The sequence below is a fragment of the Zingiber officinale genome, chromosome 9B (genome assembly GCF_018446385.1).
Source record: "Zingiber officinale cultivar Zhangliang chromosome 9B, Zo_v1.1, whole genome shotgun sequence".
Taxonomy (NCBI): domain Eukaryota; kingdom Viridiplantae; phylum Streptophyta; class Magnoliopsida; order Zingiberales; family Zingiberaceae; genus Zingiber; species Zingiber officinale.
The window spans coordinates 118328001-118349532 of record NC_056003.1 but is presented as its reverse complement, the minus strand read 5'-3'; the positions used below and the strand labels follow the sequence as shown (position 1 = coordinate 118349532).

Genomic DNA, 21532 nt, shown 5'->3' with positions numbered 1-21532 from the left:
CCACCGATCATATCACTGGTAATAAATCCCTTTTTTCCTCTCTCACTACTTCTGGTAATTTACCAATGGTCACCATGGCCAATGGTTCCCAAACTCAATCCCAGGGAATTGGTATTGTTCATCCTTCTTCATCTCTTTCAATTCATAATGTTCTTTATGTTCCCGGCGCTCCTTTTAATTTATTGTTGATAAGTCAACTTACTCGATCTCTTGATTGTGTCATTTCTTTTACTAACACGTTTGTTTCCTTACAGGACCGGAGTACGGGGAGGATGATTGGCTTCGGATGTGAATCTCATGGCCTATATCGGCTTCAGCAAACCTCTTTTGTTGGTTCAGCGGCGGCATCTCCACTTCTTATTCATGCTCGGAGATTTGGGGTCGGCTATTCACACCCACCTCTCTAGCCTTTCTCACTTAGAGTCTTTATCTTGTGCGTCGTGTCAATTAGGTAAGCATGTTCGTAGTTCTTTTTCTCCTCGTATTGAGAGTCGGGCTATGTCTCCTTTTGCTTTGGTTCATTCTGATGTTTGGGGTCCGAGTCGTGTTTCTTTTACAATGGGGTCAAGGTATTTTGTTACTTTTATAGACGATTTTTCCCGTTGTACATGGCTATATCTAATGAAGGATCGTTCAGAATTGTTTTCTATTTTTGAATCCTTTTTCCTTGAGATAAAAACTCAATTTGGTACTTCCCTTCGAACTTTACAAAGTGATAATGCACGCGAGTATTTGTCTACTCAGTATCGTACCTTCTTGACATCTCATGGTGTGCTGCATCGCACGTCTTGCCCTCATACCCCTCAACAGAATGGGGTTATGGTCTCAAGCAGTCACCCAGAGCATGGTTCAGTAGATTTAGTACCATAATTCAACAGTTTGGCATGACTCGAAGTGAGGCTGATCATTCTGTTTTTTATCGCCACTCATCTACTGGTTGCATCTATGTAGTGGTTTATGCTGATGATATTGTCATCACAGGTAATGATCATCTTGGGATTTCACAAGTAAAACAACATCTTTTCAAACATTTCCAGACAAAAGATCTCGGCAAACTCAAATATTTTCTAGGGATAGCAGTGGCACAGTCTAAAGATGGGATCATTATATCCCAAAGGAAGTATGCAATGGATATTCTGGAAGAAACAGAAATGTTAAACTCAAAGACAGTCGACAATCCCATGGATCCTAATGTCAAGCTCCTATCAAATCAGGGAGAGCCTCTTTCAGATCCTGAACGGTACAGGCGATTGGTAGGAAACTAAGCTACCTTACTGTCACTCGCCCGGATATCTCATTTGCAGTGAGTGTAGTAAGACAGTTTCTTAGCTCTCCATGCAAAGAACATTGGGATGCAGTAACTCGCATTGTTCGATATATTAGAGGTGCACCAGGAAAGGGTCTTTTATATGAAGACAAAGGACATACTCAAGTCGTAGGGTATTCTGATGCAGATTGGGCAGGATCTCCCTCTGATTGAAGGTCCACTTCTGGATTTTGTATATTTGTCGGAGGTAACCTTATTTCTTGGAAAAGCAAAAAACATAATGTTGTGGCAAGATCCAGTGCAGAGGCAGAATATCGAGCTATGACTATTGCTAGTCAAGAACTTATATGATTAAAACAGTTGCTTCAGGAACTAAGGTTTGGAGAGGTTACACAAATGACATTCATATGTGACAACCAAGCCGCTATGCATATTGCCTCAAATCCAGTCTTCCATGAGAGAACAAAGCATATTGAAGTTGACTGTCACTTTGTCAGAGAGAAAGTCATATCTGGAGAAATATCTACTAGCTTTGTCAACTCAAATGATCAGCTAGCAGATATATTCACTAAATCACTTAGAGGTCCCCGGATTGACTACATATGTAACAAGCTTGGTGTATATAATCTATATTCTCAAGCTTGAGGGGGAGTGTTAGAATAAGTAAAAGGGTATTTGAGTCTTTTGGTGTATATCTTCTTTTCTATATAAAGGGCCTAACTCGTGGGGTTCCTATAACACGAGATTTTAGGTTTTGCTTTGAACAAACACAATATAGATTACTTAGTGCTAAGGAGTATTGAGTTTCAACACTACATCAGAATGTTCAATCGTGTCGCCTGACACGGTATGAGATTTCCAACCATTCCCATTATAACCCTTTTATTCAAAAGAGAACATGTTCCATGAAGTAGTTAACATTTTTTAATTTAAAGTTAAAACATTCAAATTTCTTCTATAACTCTAGAATTGTGCTATAGGAGAATATGCACTCCTTTATTAAAGACAATTGCAATTTATAAATGTCTTCACTATTGCTAATTTAAGTTAAAAGCTAGTGATAGAATTAGTGACATGATTAGGGAGGTGGAAAGCTAAAAATCTAAAATTATAAAAATTGACTACTCTAGTAAGACCAGGTTTAAACAAAGTTATTACAACATAAATAAAATAATGACAATGTAAACAAAGTATTTAACGTGGTTTGGACGCCCTTGTCCTACTCCACAACCTAATGATAGGTGACTCACTCTTGAAAATTCAGAAGCGAAGAAATCTCGTATAATTTTTTTTTTTCTTTTACAAGATAAAAGAAATTGGGGTTCAACAAGAGCACTTGGGGGCTGTTAGAAATATAAGAGAATAATTATTCTAAGGTGTAGTAGTGTTGTTCTTGAGGTCCCCTTTGCCCCTTTATTTATACCTTCAAATCAAACTTGGATAAGTTTCATACATGTATTCTCTAAGTTTTTTACAGCCATTCTCTCTAATTTAGTAGGTTTAAATGTGCTCCAGTTGACTACTATGTTGATCACTAAAGCTTTATCTGCCAACAACTAATCTCTAATTGGATATCTGTTCAGTCGATCTTCAAGTCCATTGTAGTCAATTCAAACTTATCCATTTGATAGGTACTTTCACAAGTCAACTCAACATCTTCAATTGACTCAATTCAAACGACAAGCAAACTATTTTCCTATTTTCATTAGTCGATTTACCTACTCAACTCAAGTCACTTTAGTTAACTGAACTTTCAATTGATTCAAGTTGAAGTAGAACCCTTTTGTTTGTGAGCAGAACACTTGCATTCAACTATCCAGTCGACTCAATTGTTCAGTCAACTGAAACATGCCTTGAAATGACTAGATCTGCTCCAGGATCACGAGTGTACTCAAGGTCTAGCTTTTTCGTCAGCTACAACCCAGAATAATTGTTCCTTGATCGAGTATACAACCAGGTAGATCTCTATCTAGAAGCAAATCCAAGATTATAGTCCCTTGTAATCTCTCAAAACTCACTTGTCTTCTTGTCTAAAGCACTTGCCTCCAACTCTTCATCCCTTTCCTAAAGTATCCTTAAGGGTCTTCGTTCACTTGCCTAGAAGCTTCGCCTCTAGGTCTTCATCCATCTGCTTTTAAGTCTCGCCTCCAGGCTTTCATCAATTTGCCAAGAAGCGTCACCTTTAGGTCTTCATCCATTTGCCTAGAGGCTTTGAGCCTTTAGGTCTTCATCCACAATACCTGCCATGCTCTGTTCAACTTCACCTTTTAAGTGTCCTAAACCTCTTAAACTTCTGCATCACCTGCCAATCAACAGGACCTCTTTGGATTTGTGCCAATACTTCTTGGACTTCTCTGTCGGCCAAGAGCTCTTGAACTTTTTTATCTACTAAAACCTTTTGCACTTTTCTATCTACCAAGTATTTTGTCAACCTTGACTTACTTGGAATCTCTTGTATAAATAATTCTTTTAGAATGTGTGGCTGGTTGTTGGTGTTGCCCTTCCATGCACTGTTCTTCTGAATTTTGTTTATATTGATTCTTCAGGAGAGGTGGAAAACAGAACCCATTCAAGTGCACGTATGTTCTCCCTGATGGTATTGAACATACTAAAGGCTATGTCAAAGATTTTGATGAAGCACAGAGGTACCTTTCTCTGCCGTATGAGACATTGCCCACAGTTTCAGGACAAAAGGAAGAGCTGACACTCTCACCCTCCAATTTGGAAAAACCAGAACAGAGGATGAAAGTTGATTTGTTGCAAAATGTAATTTATCATAATTCCTATATCTAGAACTTAACCAGATTTTCTATATTAATAGTTTTTCTCCTGTGAAGGAATTTACCCTGACAAATGAACGCTTCCTTGTGCCTGAGATGCTATTCCATCCTGCTGATTTAGGTGGGTAGAGCTTGTGCTACAAATAACACCTTAATTTATTTGACATAAGATGCATTCAGAAGAAGGAACAGATGAAAATTACTTGTGTTCTTTTTTCCAATTTAGATAAGTCAGAAGTGTTTTCATATGCTAGTAGTATGTCTTGCCCTTTCTACCGGATACTTGGGAATAACATGAGAAATAGAATAGTGGGTAATAATGCAGATGTCTAATTGCATTTTTGCAAGATAGCAATCTTTTATGCTTCATTATCTCTGAAGAGGTGATATGAACTCTTTTAATTTATATTTTAGCTTTCGCTTTGGTATGTGGTTCTTATATCTGACTCTGCTTCATCTATCTTATAAGGTTTCCAGATTTGCAAGTGTCAAGGTTATACAGTATTACAGTCTTTACAAATACAAAGAGAGAGAACAAATATATTCTTGTATATTCAAATCAAGGTTCAACTGGTTCAGTCTGCACCAGAACATTCTGCTTGTCAACCAAAACAGGACAAATTAGTGTTTAAGTTAAAAAATATTAATTACCACATCAATAGCTTAGTTTATATTAGTGTTTCACAATTAGAACAACTAATCCTCTATAGGAAGATAAAAAAACCTTATAAAACTTGGCTAGCTGGAGGAATAATTAAGGCTTTTATTCGTTTGTTTATGCAAATTATATACCAGCAAAATTGCTTGGGTTTATTTTACTCCTCTTCCTGAAGCTGTGTTTCCTTGGGTGGAAAAACACGAGGAAGGAAATTTGCTTTGGGAAAGATTTTCTGAGTGTCCTTTCCCTCTGTTTCCTTGGCCAGAAACAGGAACGAAGGATGAGATTGGAGAAATCTTTCCATCTCTTGTACTGCTAGAATGAACGGAAGTGTCAGATTGTGAAAAATATTTCTGGCTCAATTATTTTTTATATGCTTGGCATTCTCTTTGTGGCTTGCCTACTTTGCAGGTGACTTTGGTTGATTTTTCACTCTTTTGGTTCTCTTTTGACTGTAACTCTTTTCTTTTTCATGAACTAAATACTGGGAGCATTACCTTTTCAATAAAGGTCAACTACATGGATCTGTATAACTATATCAAACAAGAACATTTCTAATGAAAGTCATCCTTTAAAAAAAAGATATAATTATAACTGAAGTCCAAGTGAATTTAGAAAATCACTATTTTATATGATATCTAATTCTTATTTTTTCCATAAAAAAAATACCAATGAAGGAACATGTTAGATGATTAAGTAATCTAGAGCTTCAGTTGAGATCTTCATGTATCAGGCATATGTGAGAACTACCGTAATGGTGGCTATCATATAGACTCTGTTACACTGGTCCTATGTTACTTTCACAAAGGAAGGTCGGATGATTTATTGTAAGACTAACTCTTGTGAGCTTGTTCAAGCATTGCCTTATAAGAGTTATTTTTCTCCATGCAAAAATTCCAAACTAGTTTCATAAATTGTTCTAGGGAAGCATATGAGCCTTCTAAATTTATTTAAATGATGACTCGGCTCCATTTCAGTTGTTTTGTTGCAACTAGGTCTAAGTTTGTGGTTGCAAGTAGTTAATATTATGCTTCATGTTGCTTCCCTCTAATAAGCACCACATGCTAAATTACCTCAGAGACCTGCATGGAGGAGCTCTGGGGCTCTATTTAGTTGATACTTCCATTGAATTTGAATAGTTAATAGTTACATTGTTCTATAATATCCTTCATATTGAATAGCTAAGTTCATTATCTGGAAATTTATACAGAAACTACAAGATTCCAGATGAAGTTTGTAAAAATAAATTATGCAGAAATTTACTCTTTTTTTTCTTCTTCTCAATCTTGTAAGGTATTAACCAAGCAGGATTAGCTGAATGCATTGTCCGAGCGGTTAATTCTTGTCATCCTCTTCTTCATCCTATACCCTATGAAAGGTAGTCTTAATATTCTTGCGCACAAGGTGAAGGTTATTTCTTAGTTTATCTAAGATAGCTCGAAATTTTACAGGGTGTATGTTGTTTTTGCCTTTTTGTGAGTCATGTTGCAGCATTCTACTGACTGGTGGAAGCACACTATTTCCTCGTTTTGTGGTGAGATTGTAAGACCATCTTAAAATTAATAGTAGAAATAAAATTTTCACAGTTAATTTTATTTTATTTCTATTTGCTGTATAATTCATTTTTATTTTTGTTTTGCTTCAGTCTAGATGAATCAGTGTTGTAAAGTTTATAAAAGAGGCCACAACTTACTATTTTGGTCAATCAACCTTGATGACAATTTCACTGCAACTTGTTAGGAAACAAGTTTTTGGTGGGAAAAATGATACAGATGGAAACAAACCACTTTAAACAAGTTAGTCTAACCAAATGAATAGGATCAGACCTGAATTACAATGAAAATTTCTACTTAGTCTAAGTATATATATTTTTTCTTCTTTTATTTTCGATTCATAGTCTATTATATTTGTCAGTGCAACTAGATTGTAAAGCTTGTATAGAAGTCCATCTCGTTGTTCTATCCATCTAGCGAATAATACAAGATTTTCTACTTTCATATTTCTCCTCTTGCCAGATCACTTGGCTGAAGCATATAATCCTGCAAGATTGTCGATTGAGATACAGATTTACCACTTTTGGGTCACAAAGCAATTTGCATTTAAGATGAGGTCATTCGAACCATTCATTTTGTTTTAACATGTGTTTAGGATGACAAAAGAATAATCAGTTTAGGAGATATTTATAACATCTCAACCATGGGAAACAATATGAGAAATCATGCAACAAATAAGTAGGACTATGTTAGCAAACATATAATGAAAATTTCCATGTTTATTTGCCAGTGATTGTTTCAACTGTCAGTAGTTACCACCAGGAATTGGCCATAAAAATGCATGAACTCTCATGACTTGTTTGAGTGCTGAATAATTTTCCTATTATTGCATCTTTTTCTTCTATCAATTTTGACTACATAGGTTATTGGTTATACTGTACCGTATTGGCATAGATGGTAATTATTAGCAAATAAGCCCTTGAATCATGTCTCACATTGCTGACTTGTAAATCAAATTTGACACATAATTACTGACTACATTTTCCTTCTTTCAGAAAAATGGAGCTTCGTCCTCTTGTTCCCGGTGATTATCAAGTGAAGATTACTTCACAAGAAGAGTATGTCCTTACCATGTTGAGTTCCCTGTGAAACTGTGTGCTATGCTAACTTTATGATTTGTGGTCCTTATCCAGTCCTATTCTAGGCATATGGAGAGGTGGTTCACTGTTAGCATGGAGCCCTGATTTTGAGCCAATGTGCGTGAGCAAATCTGATTATGAAGAGCTTGGTTCAACTCGTTGTCGACGCCGCTTTTTCCGCTGAGTATTATAATTATAGGTTATATTATGGTTTCAATGCATTCACTATTTGTTTGATGAAATAGTGTACTGAAGGATATTTTTCCACTTTGCAGTCGTTTATTAGCTACTCTTTTTGGTGAGATTGTTAATCTCTCTCTAAGAAGTTGGGTTGACAAACATTTCATCATCATTTATCAAGGTGGTAGCATTGGCATCCCATTTGAAGGACTATACTCAAAGGATGGCAAGTGTTGAGTTGCTTGTTGCTGGTAAATTCCATTGTTTTAAACTTAACTGTCAACTGTCAAATTAAAATTTTGTACTCAGTCAAGTGACTATATGTTGTTAAGTATGCAGGAATTAGTTAGTTGACACTTTATGTTCGTGTGTTATATTTGTGTTGTCTTTTCCTCATGTAAATAGCTAGTGATATCAGTGTAAAATTAGATAAATTCTAAAAGTCAATACACACGAGAAAACGTCGAATGTTTTAAGAATTATTTTCATTCCATCACGTGGTTTATTTTCCTCATATCGTAGTTTAATTCTTATCTATAATCTGTGGTTTACCTCCAATCAATCTGTCAATGAGTTTCATATGTTTTTGTGGGTGTGTGGGAATCTTTCATTAAGATGTTTATATTGAATACTAATTCTGTTTCTCTTTCTTCCTAAAAGTTAGCATAGATTGTGAAGGCTCTTTATTTGCTCAAGGTTAGCGACTAAAGCATATCATTCTTGTCATTGAAGGAATTCTTGGTAACCCATTTGAAAATCTTTGTTTTTCAAAGTTCATGGCTTGGGAGGATCATATGTCGCAAAAGTTTGGGAGGGTAAGTGTAACTCATCAGTTTTTGCTCGTTCTGGATCATGAAATCTTACTTCGAAATCTCTCCTTGATTCATGTCATTGAAATGTCATTAAACTTGTGAATATTTAGGCTTATTTTTCCTACTAATGAAGGTTAGAGGAGTATCAAAATTGCTGAAAATTCTTTGGCAGTTTCTTTCGAAATCCAGATGGTTGTTTCCTATACAGGAAAGGCGGATCAAAATTGCAAGATGACCAAAATGCCGGCCCCCTTGAATTCCTCCTAGTTGAAGGGAACAAGATGAATCTGTCCATCAGACTCAAACCATCATCATTCATCTTCCGTCAAAGAGAACAAATCGGTAATCCTAGTTCACCGCACACCTACTCTACACTTTCAATTTCCGTCAATGTGAAAATCTGTACCGTTGAGAAAGGTCCAAACCCCTCTTTGATGTAGCACAAATTTGCTCAAATCATCTTTGGTTGATGTTCAAACCCTAATTTACATCGGTAAAACTAGACCTTTCTTTGGTGCAAAATGATGCCTTGCAGCATACTAAACACAAATGCCAGCAAAATTGCATTGTACAACTGTTATGGTGCAAATGCTAATTGTCCATTGTGTGTTGTATATTTTTGGATGACAAATTATTATACCCTTATCCATTTGGGAAATAGGGTCGTGCCCATCGACTACAAGTAATTTGTACCTTTTGCTGTAGAAGCACGAACAATAGATTTATGTTTCTTTGGTCTGCAATCAAATGGTTTGGTTTGCTGCTTGGCAAAGAGTGAGTACACTCTTGTCTTACATGTATTCCTATAATGGTTTTCAGGATAGATTATAGATCAAGAGCATGAGGCAGGCATGCGGAATTTTTCAGGTGGGTTGATCCATCTATAGGTGTTTTAGAATCTTTCTATAAATATCTTCCTGTTTTTAGGATGACAAACTTGTAAGGAAGATACTAGATATTGATTTTGAGAAATAACTTGGACCATGAAGTTTGGCGATGGATTCTATGTATGTCAACAAGTGTAGACTTTGGTTGACCGATCCATCGGGTGCAAATGATCTTTAAAAAGATCAATATGGATGTTAGTTAATGCTAAAGAGTTGATATTAAGCTCATTCAAATTTTCTTTTAATAGTGGAATATTATGATTATAATATATGACGAATGCATGAGACCTTTTAGAGAGTATGACACAAGCTAGCTAGTGGCCGTGTAAATCCACGACTTGTAAAACAAAGATAAACCCTATGCTTACAAAATTATTAGCGCTAGCATAATTACTTTCTTAGTAATAATATATTATATATTGTACATTAATATACAATTGTATTACATTGATTATTAATATTTAATTTTTATATAAATGAAATAAAAAAATATGAAATAGAACTGCGTTATTCGAGCATGCACAAATAATATTCTCATAGTCTTGTCCCACGTAAATTGACTTGGGACTCAGAATCAAGTTTTGTCTATCGTCACAGGTGTAAAATTTGAAAACTTAGGGGACGTTTGATTTAGGAGAATAGGAGTGGGGAATGTGAATAAGAATTATTGATTGTCATTGTTAATGTTTGGATTATATGAATAGGAATAGAAATAAGGGAATGAATCCTTGAAATGGGGTAATAACTCATTCTCATGTACCTCTCCTTCAATGAGTCATTATCCTATTTTCATCAATCAAAATATTCTCTTATTCCAAAAATACCTTTGACCTAAAATTAAAATTTTCTCCCTTAATATCAAATATCAAAATTTATTTATTTATTTTTTCTTCATATCACTTCTCTCTCCTTGGTCTCTCTCATCATATTTTCTCTCTTATCATTTTATCACATACTTTCTCTCTCCTATCACACTCTCTTTCCTCTTTTTTCTCATTACACTTTCTCTCTCATCATATTTTCTCTCTCCTCAATCTCTTCCATCACACTCTCTTCCTTCTTTTTTTCACCATACTTTCTCTCTCATCATACTTTTTTTCTCCTCAATCTCTCTCATCACACTCTCTTTTCTCTTTTTTTTCTCATCACACTTTTGCTCTCATCACACTTTCTCTCTCCCCAATCTCTCTTGTCACACGCCCTCCTTTTTTTCCTCAACACACTTTCTCTCTCATCATATTTTCTCTCTCATTATCTCTCCCATCACACTCACGATTCTCTTTTTTTCTCATCACACTTTCTCTCTCATCATACTTTCTCTCCCCTCAATCTCTCTCATCACACACTCTCTTTCCCCTCATTTTTTCTCATTACATTTTCTATCTCTTCATCCTCTCCCATCATAATTTCTCTCACATCATATTTTATCTCTCATCTTCTCTCATCATGCTCTCTTCTATCATATTCTCTTTTCTCATTTTCTCTCATCACACTTTCTCTCTTTTCATTCTTTCTCATCACATTTTCTCTCTCATCATACTTTCTCTCTCATCATTCTCTTTCATCATATTTTTCTCTCACATCTAATTTTTTTCTCTTATTTTCTTTTAAGGGTAAAAAAGGAAATATTGATTTATTCCGATAGAAAGTATACAACTAATCAAACATTGCTTTTAAGAGTGATATCCATGCTCATACCCATTCTCATTCCATAATATAATGATTCCCATTCCGATTCCTATTCTCATGCTCATACCAAACGCTCCTTTACATTTATTATCAATGAAACTGTAATCGTCAAATTTTGAGCCCTAAATTTTGACATTTAAATTATTTTTAGGGTTTTTATGTTAGTTTTGGTAATTTTTATTTTTAGGATATTTAGGATAATTTTTTGTATTTCTGATATTTTTTAGAGAGAATATATCTTAATCCGCGTCTTGATTTGAGTTAAGATTGTTAAATTAATTACTTTCTTTTTCAAGTAAATATAAGATTTGATTTAAGATACGATAATTATAATTATTATACTTCCTTTCCTTATTTGAGTCTTAAGTTGTTGTTATATAAAAGCCATATTTAATGTTAAGAGATTAACCCCTCAAAATTTAATAAAAAATTTTATTCTTAAAAGATTCTCTTTTTATTTTTCCTCAATTTTCTTCTTCACAGAATAATCATTATTTTATCAATATCCCATTATCTTTCATGTCATCTTTATTCCTCAGCATCTAAGACAGGCAAAACACCAATACTATCATACCTCCAATGTCGTCCCCTCGGGGCGGTGCGATGATTAAGACATGAAGTGTTGTCATATGAGGTCTTGGGGTCGAAACTCAACGTGACCGAGCATGACCTCCCTCATATTTTGACCATTTGTACTAATGGCTAGTAGCCACCCGCAATTTACCTCTGTTGACTTAGGGACGAGTTGACGGAAACATTGGGAGCGAGCGAATCACCTTTTGCCACGTACCTCCAATGTCATCTAAATTCACCAAAAGCTACTCTTTTTTTTATTCTCTTCATTAATAAAAAAAAAATATTCTCCTTTTGAATATTGATACCTTATTCATTAGCTTAATGCTATCATCTTTGGAACTTGACTTTAGAAAAGGTTTATCTCTCTCATGATTGTTACTTGATAACAGTGATTATTTTATTTGATAACTCAAAATTTGTATCAAAATCTATAGAAATGGTTGATTTTTGGGTAAAAATATTTTTCTAATTAAGAAGATTGTTAATTATTTATATCCCTAAAACTTTAAGTTTTTTTTTCCTTCAAATTTTACTTTTTTTTTATGGATTTCTAAATTTAGATTTTTCAAAGTCAATTTTTATAAATGTAACTCTCTTTGGTTTTTTTAATCTCCAAGGACTTTAAGCTGTCAAACTACCAACATGCTACGCCAGTCATGCTCTTGAGCTACTTGAACATTATTTTAGTGCTCCCGTCCTGTGATGCTTAGGATGTTCTATTCCATTATTCTTTGATTTCTTCTCATCTCTTAGCCGTCGAGGGTGTCATTTTTTAAGCTCCATGTGTGTTTCTATAAATATTTTACCCAGTCAAACACACATCAAATTACAATACAAGACTTAATTTAAATTTTTTACTCCAAGATCAAAATCTAAGGTCGAACTCAATCAATCGGGCACGACTGCCCCCCAACAAATAACTCATTAACTTGCGAATACTTTTTTCGATCTTCTCTTTCACTCATGCAAGGCCAAATAAAATTTCATTAATTAGTTCGCGTGGGGTGTTGGCATATTTCTTCATGTTATAGTATGCAAGCACGACATAAATAAACAAACAAAATGTGAATGAGAATGAATGCAAGGGACAGAAGATGAATACTAAGAACTCACCTCCCCTCTTCCATCCTTATTTCCATATTTATATAGGTGAGCTCCTTCTTGTCATATTTATCGCGGGCTAAAAGGAGAGTAGAATCTAATGGTATCACTAGTCCCTCTTTAGTCGATAACTCTAATTTAAACAATTAAATTTTAATCTTAATTAAATAATTTTAATAATTAAACCATAATTAATTAATCTAAACTCAATTAATAAATCTAACTTCATAGTCATTCACTACGAGTCCCACGGATTGGTACAGTTGGTGCCCACGTATATGGATAGTTGTTCTAGTAGGTCTTGGGTCAATTTTCAACGGATACAAATTGTCTCGTTGATTATTTGACCTTCCTCATGTAAATGACCGTTGCGCTAGGGTAAAATATCTCCCGTGTTTACCTATCAGTATCTAGTAGGGGGCCGATGATACTAGACCGTTTAGGATGAGTGGTATCATTTTCTATTCCAAAAGTCATTTACTATAAAATTTATACTTGACTTAGAAAATTGTTATCTTAGCTAGTAATAAAAGAACAATTCTAATTAGGACAATTATATTTCATAGATGAGTTATTTTAAATATTATATTTTTCATATTATTTTTTTTTTCGGTTGCATATCATGGAGTACTGGATTTTCCTTCTTATGTTTTTTTAATTGCTTAATTTTTTCAAACTTCAAAAACCAACTTAATTTTGACTTTTGTTTTAAAAATTGAGAAAGTGGAGATACATATTGATTGTAGCTGAAGAACATCGTACAATCTTCATAGACAGTTTTAGAAATGAAAGTACAATCTGTCTAAAAAGATGTCTTACAAGAGCTTCGTACAACTAAATGCATACTGTGACTGACTCACCATTGCTAGCGTTTTGAGAATTTCAAATTCGAAGATGACAGTTCCCGTTTCATCTCTCTCCCCGGCCATTTGGCCTCGTTGATTCTATTGTCCTCAACGATTTTGTTGCCGCCTCAAATGGTTCTGCTGGTTCAGATCGGAGGATCAAAGAGTGACGACAGTTCAGATTCGGTTAAGAGGATGCTCCCTTTGTATGTATTGATGGAGATGGATGATCTCCACTCGTAAAATAGGTAGGAACCATCTATTCCCATCAATACATATAAAGGGAGATCCTCTAACAACAAAAAGTGGTCCGGAGGATCCCCTCTCGACGAGCAACCACGTTCTTTGTTTTGCAATTTGCATCTCCTTCTCAATCGACAACTCCATCAGTGCCGACCCTTTGATTGTCTTTCAACCTCCATGCCCCTCGACATTGCCAACCCTATCGTCCTCTCATGTTCTTGAAGATCGCATCTGCCCCCTCCTCTCGTAGAGAACAAAAGAGAAATTGACAAATGAAGATCTAGATTTTATCAGTTATATTCAATAACAAATTATAACCTTCAAAAAAATCTAAACATAATGTATATATAAATCCAAAAATCTAATTTATAAAATAAAATATCAAAAATATTCTCAATATAAAAAATATAAATTATAAAAAATAATTAAAAAAATGCTCTAAACACCTTAAATGATATTTTTTGTATTTAAAATTTGGCCGGTTACAAATTCCATCCGGTAATAAATCTAGATATTTGAACAAATTTCGATTAAACAAATTACTATTTCATTCTAATTTCTGATTCAAAAATTACGACAACTAACACTGGGATAGTTAGTTAGTCATGCATCATGCTCTGCCCCTAAATTCTCAAAGTTCGATGCATATTCGGTATTTACTTCAAACATTTTCTCCAAAGCAATATGTGCACCCAAACTAGGTGTCAAAATCTGTAAACATAATTTTTTTTTTTTTTTTAAGAACTACAGCATTCAAACAATAAGCTTATAATATTTTGAATTACGACAACTATTTGATCAGTCAGCATTCACAAGTTTATTCTAAAATACAAGACAAGAAAATAGAAGATAAGAAAATAGAAGACAAGAAAAATACAAAACAAGAGGAAATGACGATGATACCTGCTGATTCGCATTACTATGTTGAAAGATGGCGCATGTACTTCATAGAGAGCTCCGGTATTTATAGCTGGTTGGCTTTGGGTTATTATTTTACATCCATTCTAGCTCCTAATTGTCACTGCATTAACAACCAGATAGAAAAAATGAGTTACTTTGTGAAAGGGAAAAAAAAAATTGAATCATTTCAGAATAAAAGCAAAAACAAATTACACTTGTAGAAGTTTGTTAAAATAGCATCTGAAGATTTGACAACTCTGATAGCAGAAATAAACGTTGCTATCGAATACGTGCTGAAAGATCAATCTCCTTGTAGCTTTTAATATGGATCACTATCTCAGTATTATTTCTCTAGGTACTAATTTCTTGAAGCAAAGTATTGGGCGGCGAAACCAATGAATTGCAAATGTATAATTACTCTACTGAAGAAAATAAATAGTACCGTGATTTTACCTCCACCACCAAGTGTCTTAATGATGATGGAATAAGTCATGACTTATTAATCTCTGCCAAGTGTCTTACCAACTGCTGCTCCAATGCTTGATCACAACCTTCAAAATTTATATGTGCAAGGGAAGGAGGTAACCCCTTCTCTGGCAGAGACTGAATTTGTGGGCAATTATGTATCTGCAAAAACCGAAGGGACTTAAGCGTGTACAATTTTGCTGGCAGGGTTTGTAGATTCTTGCAATCAGAGAAACAAAAGGAATAGAGAGATGTCAAGCTTTGCAGTGACTCCTGATCTTCCCCCTCAAACATCACCGCTTCACGAGAGGATGAGATTGTAAGTCCACGGACAGATGATAATGAATTTTTTATGAGAGGTTGTTTCATAAACGCTGTGTCATCAATCTCTAACTTCAACAATGGCAATTTCTCTGTTTGTGGAAGTAGAAGCTTAGGGCATCCTTTAATCTTCAAGACCTCCAGATTTTTTATTGGTAGCCCTTCTACTGATCTCAACTCATTGCAATTCTGGATTTCTAGACGAGTCAATCTAAGCGATGGTTCTACTGGCAAAGAAACTAGATTGGGACATTTGCTTACCGACAAGGAAGTCAACGAGGTAAGGTTATGCAAGCAGCCAGGCAGTGATTTGAAAAGATTTTCACAATCAGACAAACATAGTTCTGTAATTGATGGCGGGAGTTGGAAATCAATGTACTCATCTGGTGTGCTCATGCCCATGAGCTTCGGGCAATCTTTTAATGACAATGACCATAAAGAGGTGAGTTCTTTCAACCTTTTGACTGGCACCCACGACAATTGTTCACATTTTTTTAGATGAATCTTCTGTAGATGGTGATGGTGTGGTAGTAACACTGGTTCTAGACTTGTCAAATTTGGACAATTCTGAATGGACAAATACGTAAGAGATGCAGAATTAGTTGTACTGCTACCTTCATCAAATGCTTTCCAGAATCTTGGACAATCTACCAGCCCAACGTTATTTAATTTTAATTGTTGTATTGAAGGAGGAAGGGGAGGTAACATCTGCAGCTTTTGGCAATTTGAAATATCAAGATTCACCAAGCAGGGAAATAGATGGTGTGGTAGTAATCCTTGATCTAGACTTGTCAAATTTGGACAATTCTGAATGGACAAATACGTAAGAGATGCAGAATTAGTTGTACTGCTACCTTCATCAAATGCTTTCCAGAATCTTGGACAATCTACCAGCCCAACGTTATTTAATTTTAATTGTTGTATTGAAGGAGGAAGGGGAGGTAACATCTGCAGCTTTTGGCAATTTGAAATATCAAGATTCACCAAGCAGGGAAATAGATGGTGTGGTAGTAATCCTTGATCTAGACTTGTCAAATTTGGACAATTCTGAATGGACAAATACGTAAGAGATGCAGAATTAGTTGTACTGCTACCTTCATCAAATGCTTTCCAGAATCTTGGACAATCTACCAGCCCAACGTTATTTAATTTTAATTGTTGTATTGAAGGAGGAAGGGGAGGTAACATCTGCAGCTTTTGGCAATTTGAAATATAAAGATCCTCCAAGCAGGGAAATAGATTTCTATCATCGGATCCATAGAGCTCTTCCCATGCTGGCATTTCTATGAATCGGAGAGTACGTAGTCTAGGAAAGCAACTGCCTTCCTCTGTCATGGCAAAGAATTTATCACCTATCTTCTTCACTCCCGGCAAACTCTGAATGCGAATGAACGTCAGACATGGAAGTTGTCCAAGATTTGGGAGATCCTCCAACATGGTAATACCCTCTAGTACCAACTCTTCTAGTTGGGAGAAGAACTTGCAGACTTTTGGATTGAACAATTTGTGTATATTTTTGGTCTGGATTGGAGTTCTCACAAGGTAGAGGAACTTTAATTGTGATAATTGCCCAATAGCTGACAGATCGTTCCACCTTTTACAATTTTCAAGATGGAGAGATCCCAATCTAGAATATACTTGTTTGTGTAGCCAATTGGGAGGTCTAGCTCCATTATATCCTTTGATTATCAGCCTTTGTAGGTTGTGATGCGGCTGGAGACCTTCAAGCACCTGTTCTGAGATGTGCAAATTAACGTCTGAATCAGATTCTTGCAGAGATGTCCATTCTAGCTCCAACACATCGAGGTATTCTTTACTCTTCAAACTAGCAATATTTGCTTCATCCTTGTTCTTCACATTCTCAAGATTTGTTATACATAGAAACCCCCGGAGTTGTTTCAAACCGTTTAATTCAACAAGTTTGTGTCCATTATCCTTTGTCACTTTGAAAGAATACAAATTTTGAAGAGAAGTAAGCTTCCCGATCTCTGTTATCCCGGAAATAAGCCTATCCACTCCATAAAGTTTCCTCAAGTTGATCAACTTCATCATGCCATGCGGGAGACTTTTTAAGTTATCACAAAATCCTAATATCAATGTCTGCAGATTGTACAAGTCGCATAATAACTCAGGTAACCTTTGAATGCCTTCATTATAGGATAAGTCAAGATAGCGGAGATGTATCAACTTGTCAATACCATCGGGTAATTCTCTCAAAGAACAATTATTCAAGACAAGCACATGAATATTTTTTAATTTTTCCAAAACGCCACAATCAAAATTAAAATCTTCCCGAGGGAATCTTTCTACTGTCAACATCATTGTTCGTAATTTATTCCAATGAGAGAATTCTGTTAAAATTGTTTGCATACCTTCTTTATCTGTGTATATTGAAAGATGACGAATGGTGCTAGGAATGTCATGGGACTTGCCTTTTTCAATCCTGTAAGACTCGCCCGCAGATATGAGTTCTGCAAGATCATGTATGAGGTCATGCATTATCCATTCTCCATACTTTGACTCTTGAATGAATGACCTGTTAACTAACTCATGAAAATAGTTGCTTCCTAGCTCCTCCATTCTGGTACTTCCTCGAGGCACTATAAATCCTTCTGCTATCCAAATACCGATCAAGTCAGATTCAGAAAACTTGTAACCTTTAGGAAACAAGGAGCAAAATGCAAAGCATTGCTTAAGATGAGGAGGGAGATGTTGATAGCTCAGTTGTAGCACTGGCATAATCCCATTTTCTTCTTGGGGAAGCTGCCATATTTCACTATCTAAAATGCTTTCCCAGTATTGCTCATCCAATTTCACGCTCAACAACCCTCCTAGAGTCTTTGCTGCAAGCGGCAATCCCTTGAGCTTGCAAGTCATCTTCTTCGCCATGGCTTCCATATGAGGATGATGAGCACCACTATGTGAACAACCAAATGCACATTTCTTGAAAAAATCCCAGAAGCTCTCCACGTCAAGACCTTGCAGATGAATGGCATCCGCATCACTGACCATATCAGCAATCTTCCTAGAGCGAGTTGTTACCAATATCTTGCTACCGGGCTTTCCAGACCTCAATGGCGCACAGAGGCTCTCCCATTTGTGTCTGTCCTCGTTCCACACATCGTCCAATACAAGAAGAAATCTCTCTGGCGTGATCTTCTCATTGACAATCTTTTGAAGAGTATCTAAATTCGTGAGATCACACTTCTCCGTGGTTGCACACTCTATAATCTCTCTGGTCAGCCTATCTGTGCAGAAATTTTCAGAAACACAGACCCAAATTCTGAGCTTAAAGTATTCTTTTACACTACTGTCATTGAAAACCTCCTGAGCCAGAGTGGTCTTCCCAATCCCTCCCATACCATAAATAGATAAAACAGAAACTCCACTTTGGCCAAATTCAGATGCAACTGCTGGTTTGAACAACAAATCCTTGAGTTCTTGCAGCTCTTTGTCTCTGCCAAACAATTGAGGTTCAGTCGAAAAGGAGCTCGTTTGCCGGCTCGCTGAGGACACTAATTGTTGCTTTCCTCTATCATCTTCTGCGCCTAGCGAACTGTAAATTTCCTCGAGAGCAGCTGAGTAGTCATCTAAACTCCCCTTTATTTTCCTGATTTTCTGCACATTATTATTATCATCATCATCATCTCCTTTTCTGAAAAGGCCACTGGTACAACTTGCAATTGAAGTTTTTGTCCTTTTGCTTGGAGGGGGAGCAGAGTAGGAGGAAGACGATGCTCGTTTACCAGCCTCATCTCCTTGCTGCTCGATCTGCTGCTTCAGAATCCTGTATTGGAATTCATCCAGTAAGTCATCAGCATCATAAGCAGCATTCTTGAGGTCTATCAGCAAGTCCTTCACTCTCTGCTGCAGGAACTCATCTTTCAGCCACAAGTTCTCGATGGTGCTGATCTTCAGCTTGGCGTTGGCGAGAGAATCCTTCAGCTTCTTGAGGTCATCTTCAACTCCATGCTGCTCACCGAACTGTTGAACAGCACGATCGACGGCCTTCCCGACCAAGACACCCACGATGCTCTCCGCGAGCCATCCAAAGGCTGTCAGCGCGAACCTCCCAATCATGATTTCTAGCTGTTTGATGCTTCCTTCTTCCTTGGGAAACAAAGAAGACAAGTTTACAAACAAAGCGTACTGAGAAAATAATGGAGCGGAAGGCCTCACTTACAAGTCAAGATACTTTGTTCACACCACAAATTGTATTTGTCCTGCAGTGGCTGTTGATGGTATAATTATTGGAGAGGAAGTGGAGAGGAAAGTACTGAGAAAAAGCCTCACAAGTCAAGAATCTTTGTTCACCACACAAATTGTATTTGTCTTGCAGTGGCTGTTAAGGTACAATTATTGGAGAGGAAGCGAAGAGGAAGCTACAATTATTGGAGCAAAATAATCCAAATATGGCATACACTCCTCCTCCATCTTTTGCCATTAGGTTGTCAATTCGAATGGTTCCGATAAATTCGGATAAAATTGAAATAAAAATATTATTAAAAATTCTCAAACTGAATTCGAATTCGCAATCTAAAAATTTTAAATCCAAATTCAAATCCAAATCCAAATCTAAATAATCCGACTAATCCAAATAGTTCAATTAAAAAAATTACTATTTTTCTATAATTTTTTAATTTTATATTAATTTTTCATCATTATTACATTAATCATTATTCTTTGATATAAAAAATTATTTAATTTTTTAAATAAAATTTAATTTAATCCTAAAAAATTCCTGTAGATCCGTTCGGGTTAATTTGAATCCGATCTAATCCTAGCATAATCTAAAAGCTCCTTAATACGGCGGTAACGGAGGGCCCACTAAGGAAGGATCCGAGGTGGGAAGGACGACCGACGTGGAGGTCGAAGTCAAGATCATGGATGTGCCGAGCGGCCGACTTTGGCCGAACTAGCCTCAATGGGCTGAGCGGATATGGATGTCTACTTTCAAGGAGAAGGTCGTGATCAAGAAGCCGCTTAGAGGCTTGTCCGATCGGGCCGCTGGTTCAACCGAATGGCCAAGAGAAGAAAGATGGAGGTTCACAGATAGGGGCACCGTACAGAGGCTATTCCGACCCGATCACTTGACCGGCCGGGCAAAGGGCAATCTACTGGCAGACAGACCGCCAGGAGAGGAATAGCTCCGAGTGATCGAGTGGGGAGTCTCGGCCAAGCGGCTTCCGCTGGGCCTATAGTGGGACCCCCTGTATATTTCATCACATCTTTTTTGGGAGTTAGTGCCGCTAACAATAGAGCATGTCCAGCATGCAAATCATACTTGGGAAGATTCTAGCTGTCACATCATATATTTGCATGTCTTATTAAAGAAATGTGTCAAGGACACTTTTTTGAACTTGTTCTTACATAGGACACTTGGAAAAACATGCACACGCTTTGAGAAGCATACACACACACACTACAAGGACACTATATAAAGCGGGATCCATGCACAGGCGAAGGTATGTGTAATTAATGATCACATTCTTTGTTGGACCGCTGGGCCGGCTAGAAGGGGGTTTAATAGCCTGCAAAATTAAAACGCACAACCCTTCTTGACTTTTCTTAAACTAACACTTGCATAAAATAAAGTAAGCAGAAAGTAAATCAGAAAAGAAGAGGCACACCGGGTTTGCTTGGTTACAACCGGGGATGTTGTTAATTCAAGGAAAGCGTAGCACTAACTATCTCCTTCAGGCGGAGAAGCCTCTTACAACGATGAAGTGCAGAAAACAGAAGCTCAACTTTAAATGAAAATTTACAAGTGTTGGAAGTGAAATGCTTGGAATGAATGAAAAGCTTCTGGACCAAGGCTGTATTTATAACCTTGGTTGGGGCACCTGGAAGGGCTCCGGGCGCCCTAGGGGGATAAAACTTTATCCCCAACGTAATGGATCGCGTTGGACGCGATCCGGTCAAATATCAACTTCCGGGAGCCCGGAATGGTTCCGGGCACCCGGACCTCTAAGTCAACTCTGGTTGACTTTTTGGTCAGGGCCCTCTGCTCCGGTTCAGTTCGCCTCTATTTGGGTCTTCTACTCCGGCTCCACTCGCTTGGGAGATCTCTGCCATCCAGAATAGGGCTCACCCGAACCCAACTCCCGGCCTTCTCGAGCAGGCTTCCGCTCCGGCTTCTCGTCCCTCAGAATCATCGCGTGCTTCCTTCTCATCCG

At 36.7% G+C, this 21532-nt stretch overlaps 2 protein-coding genes across 31 annotated transcripts in view; one reads left to right on the top strand and one right to left on the bottom strand.

Moving 5' to 3' along the window:
* LOC122023701 (actin-related protein 6-like) overlaps nt 1–9011 on the top strand; it is a 29866-nt gene extending 20855 nt beyond the window's left edge. The window contains exons 2-11 of one of the 21 annotated variants that reach the window (XR_006123207.1): nt 3814–4033; nt 4105–4168; nt 5999–6083; nt 6197–6239; nt 7254–7316; nt 7392–7536; nt 7613–7768; nt 8178–8213; nt 8291–8332; nt 8538–9011. Coding sequence is in view for 1 of the 21 variants with exons in the window: in XM_042581973.1 (XP_042437907.1) it covers nt 3814–4033; nt 4105–4168; nt 5999–6083; nt 6197–6247; nt 7254–7316; nt 7392–7516; nt 7613–7623 (619 nt within the window). In the remaining 20 variants the exon portion in view is untranslated. Of the gene's footprint in view, nt 1–3813; nt 4034–4104; nt 4169–5998; nt 6084–6156; nt 6248–7253; nt 7317–7391; nt 7537–7612 lie in introns of all 21 variants that reach the window. The other 20 variants (XR_006123206.1, XR_006123205.1, XR_006123204.1 and 17 more) reach the window with 20 other exon arrangements.
* A 4252-nt stretch (nt 9012–13263) lies between these two features.
* Nucleotides 13264–19652, bottom strand: LOC122023803 (putative disease resistance protein RGA1). Of its 10 annotated transcripts, XM_042582159.1 has the most exons (4): nt 19540–19652; nt 15013–19466; nt 14574–14691; nt 13264–13950 (listed from the first exon to the last, which is right to left on the bottom strand). In XM_042582159.1, the coding sequence occupies exon 2, from the start codon at nt 19434–19436 to the stop codon at nt 15060–15062; it is 4377 nt and encodes a 1458-aa protein (XP_042438093.1). In that variant the 5' UTR covers nt 19437–19466; nt 19540–19652; the 3' UTR covers nt 13264–13950; nt 14574–14691; nt 15013–15059. The 10 variants fall into 10 exon arrangements, with proteins under 10 accessions (XP_042438093.1, XP_042438092.1, XP_042438099.1 ...); XM_042582158.1 differs by lacking the exon at nt 19540–19652 and having other exon boundaries at nt 14784–19531; XM_042582165.1 differs by lacking the exon at nt 19540–19652 and having other exon boundaries at nt 13264–13901; nt 14784–19531.
* Between the last annotated feature and the right edge of the window lie 1880 nt (nt 19653–21532).

Bases quoted from the DNA above. Each gene is read 5' to 3' on its own strand.
- LOC122023803 (XM_042582159.1), bottom strand. From the start codon at position 19,436: ATGATTGGGAGGTTCGCGCTGACAGCCTTTGGATGGCTCGCGGAGAGC.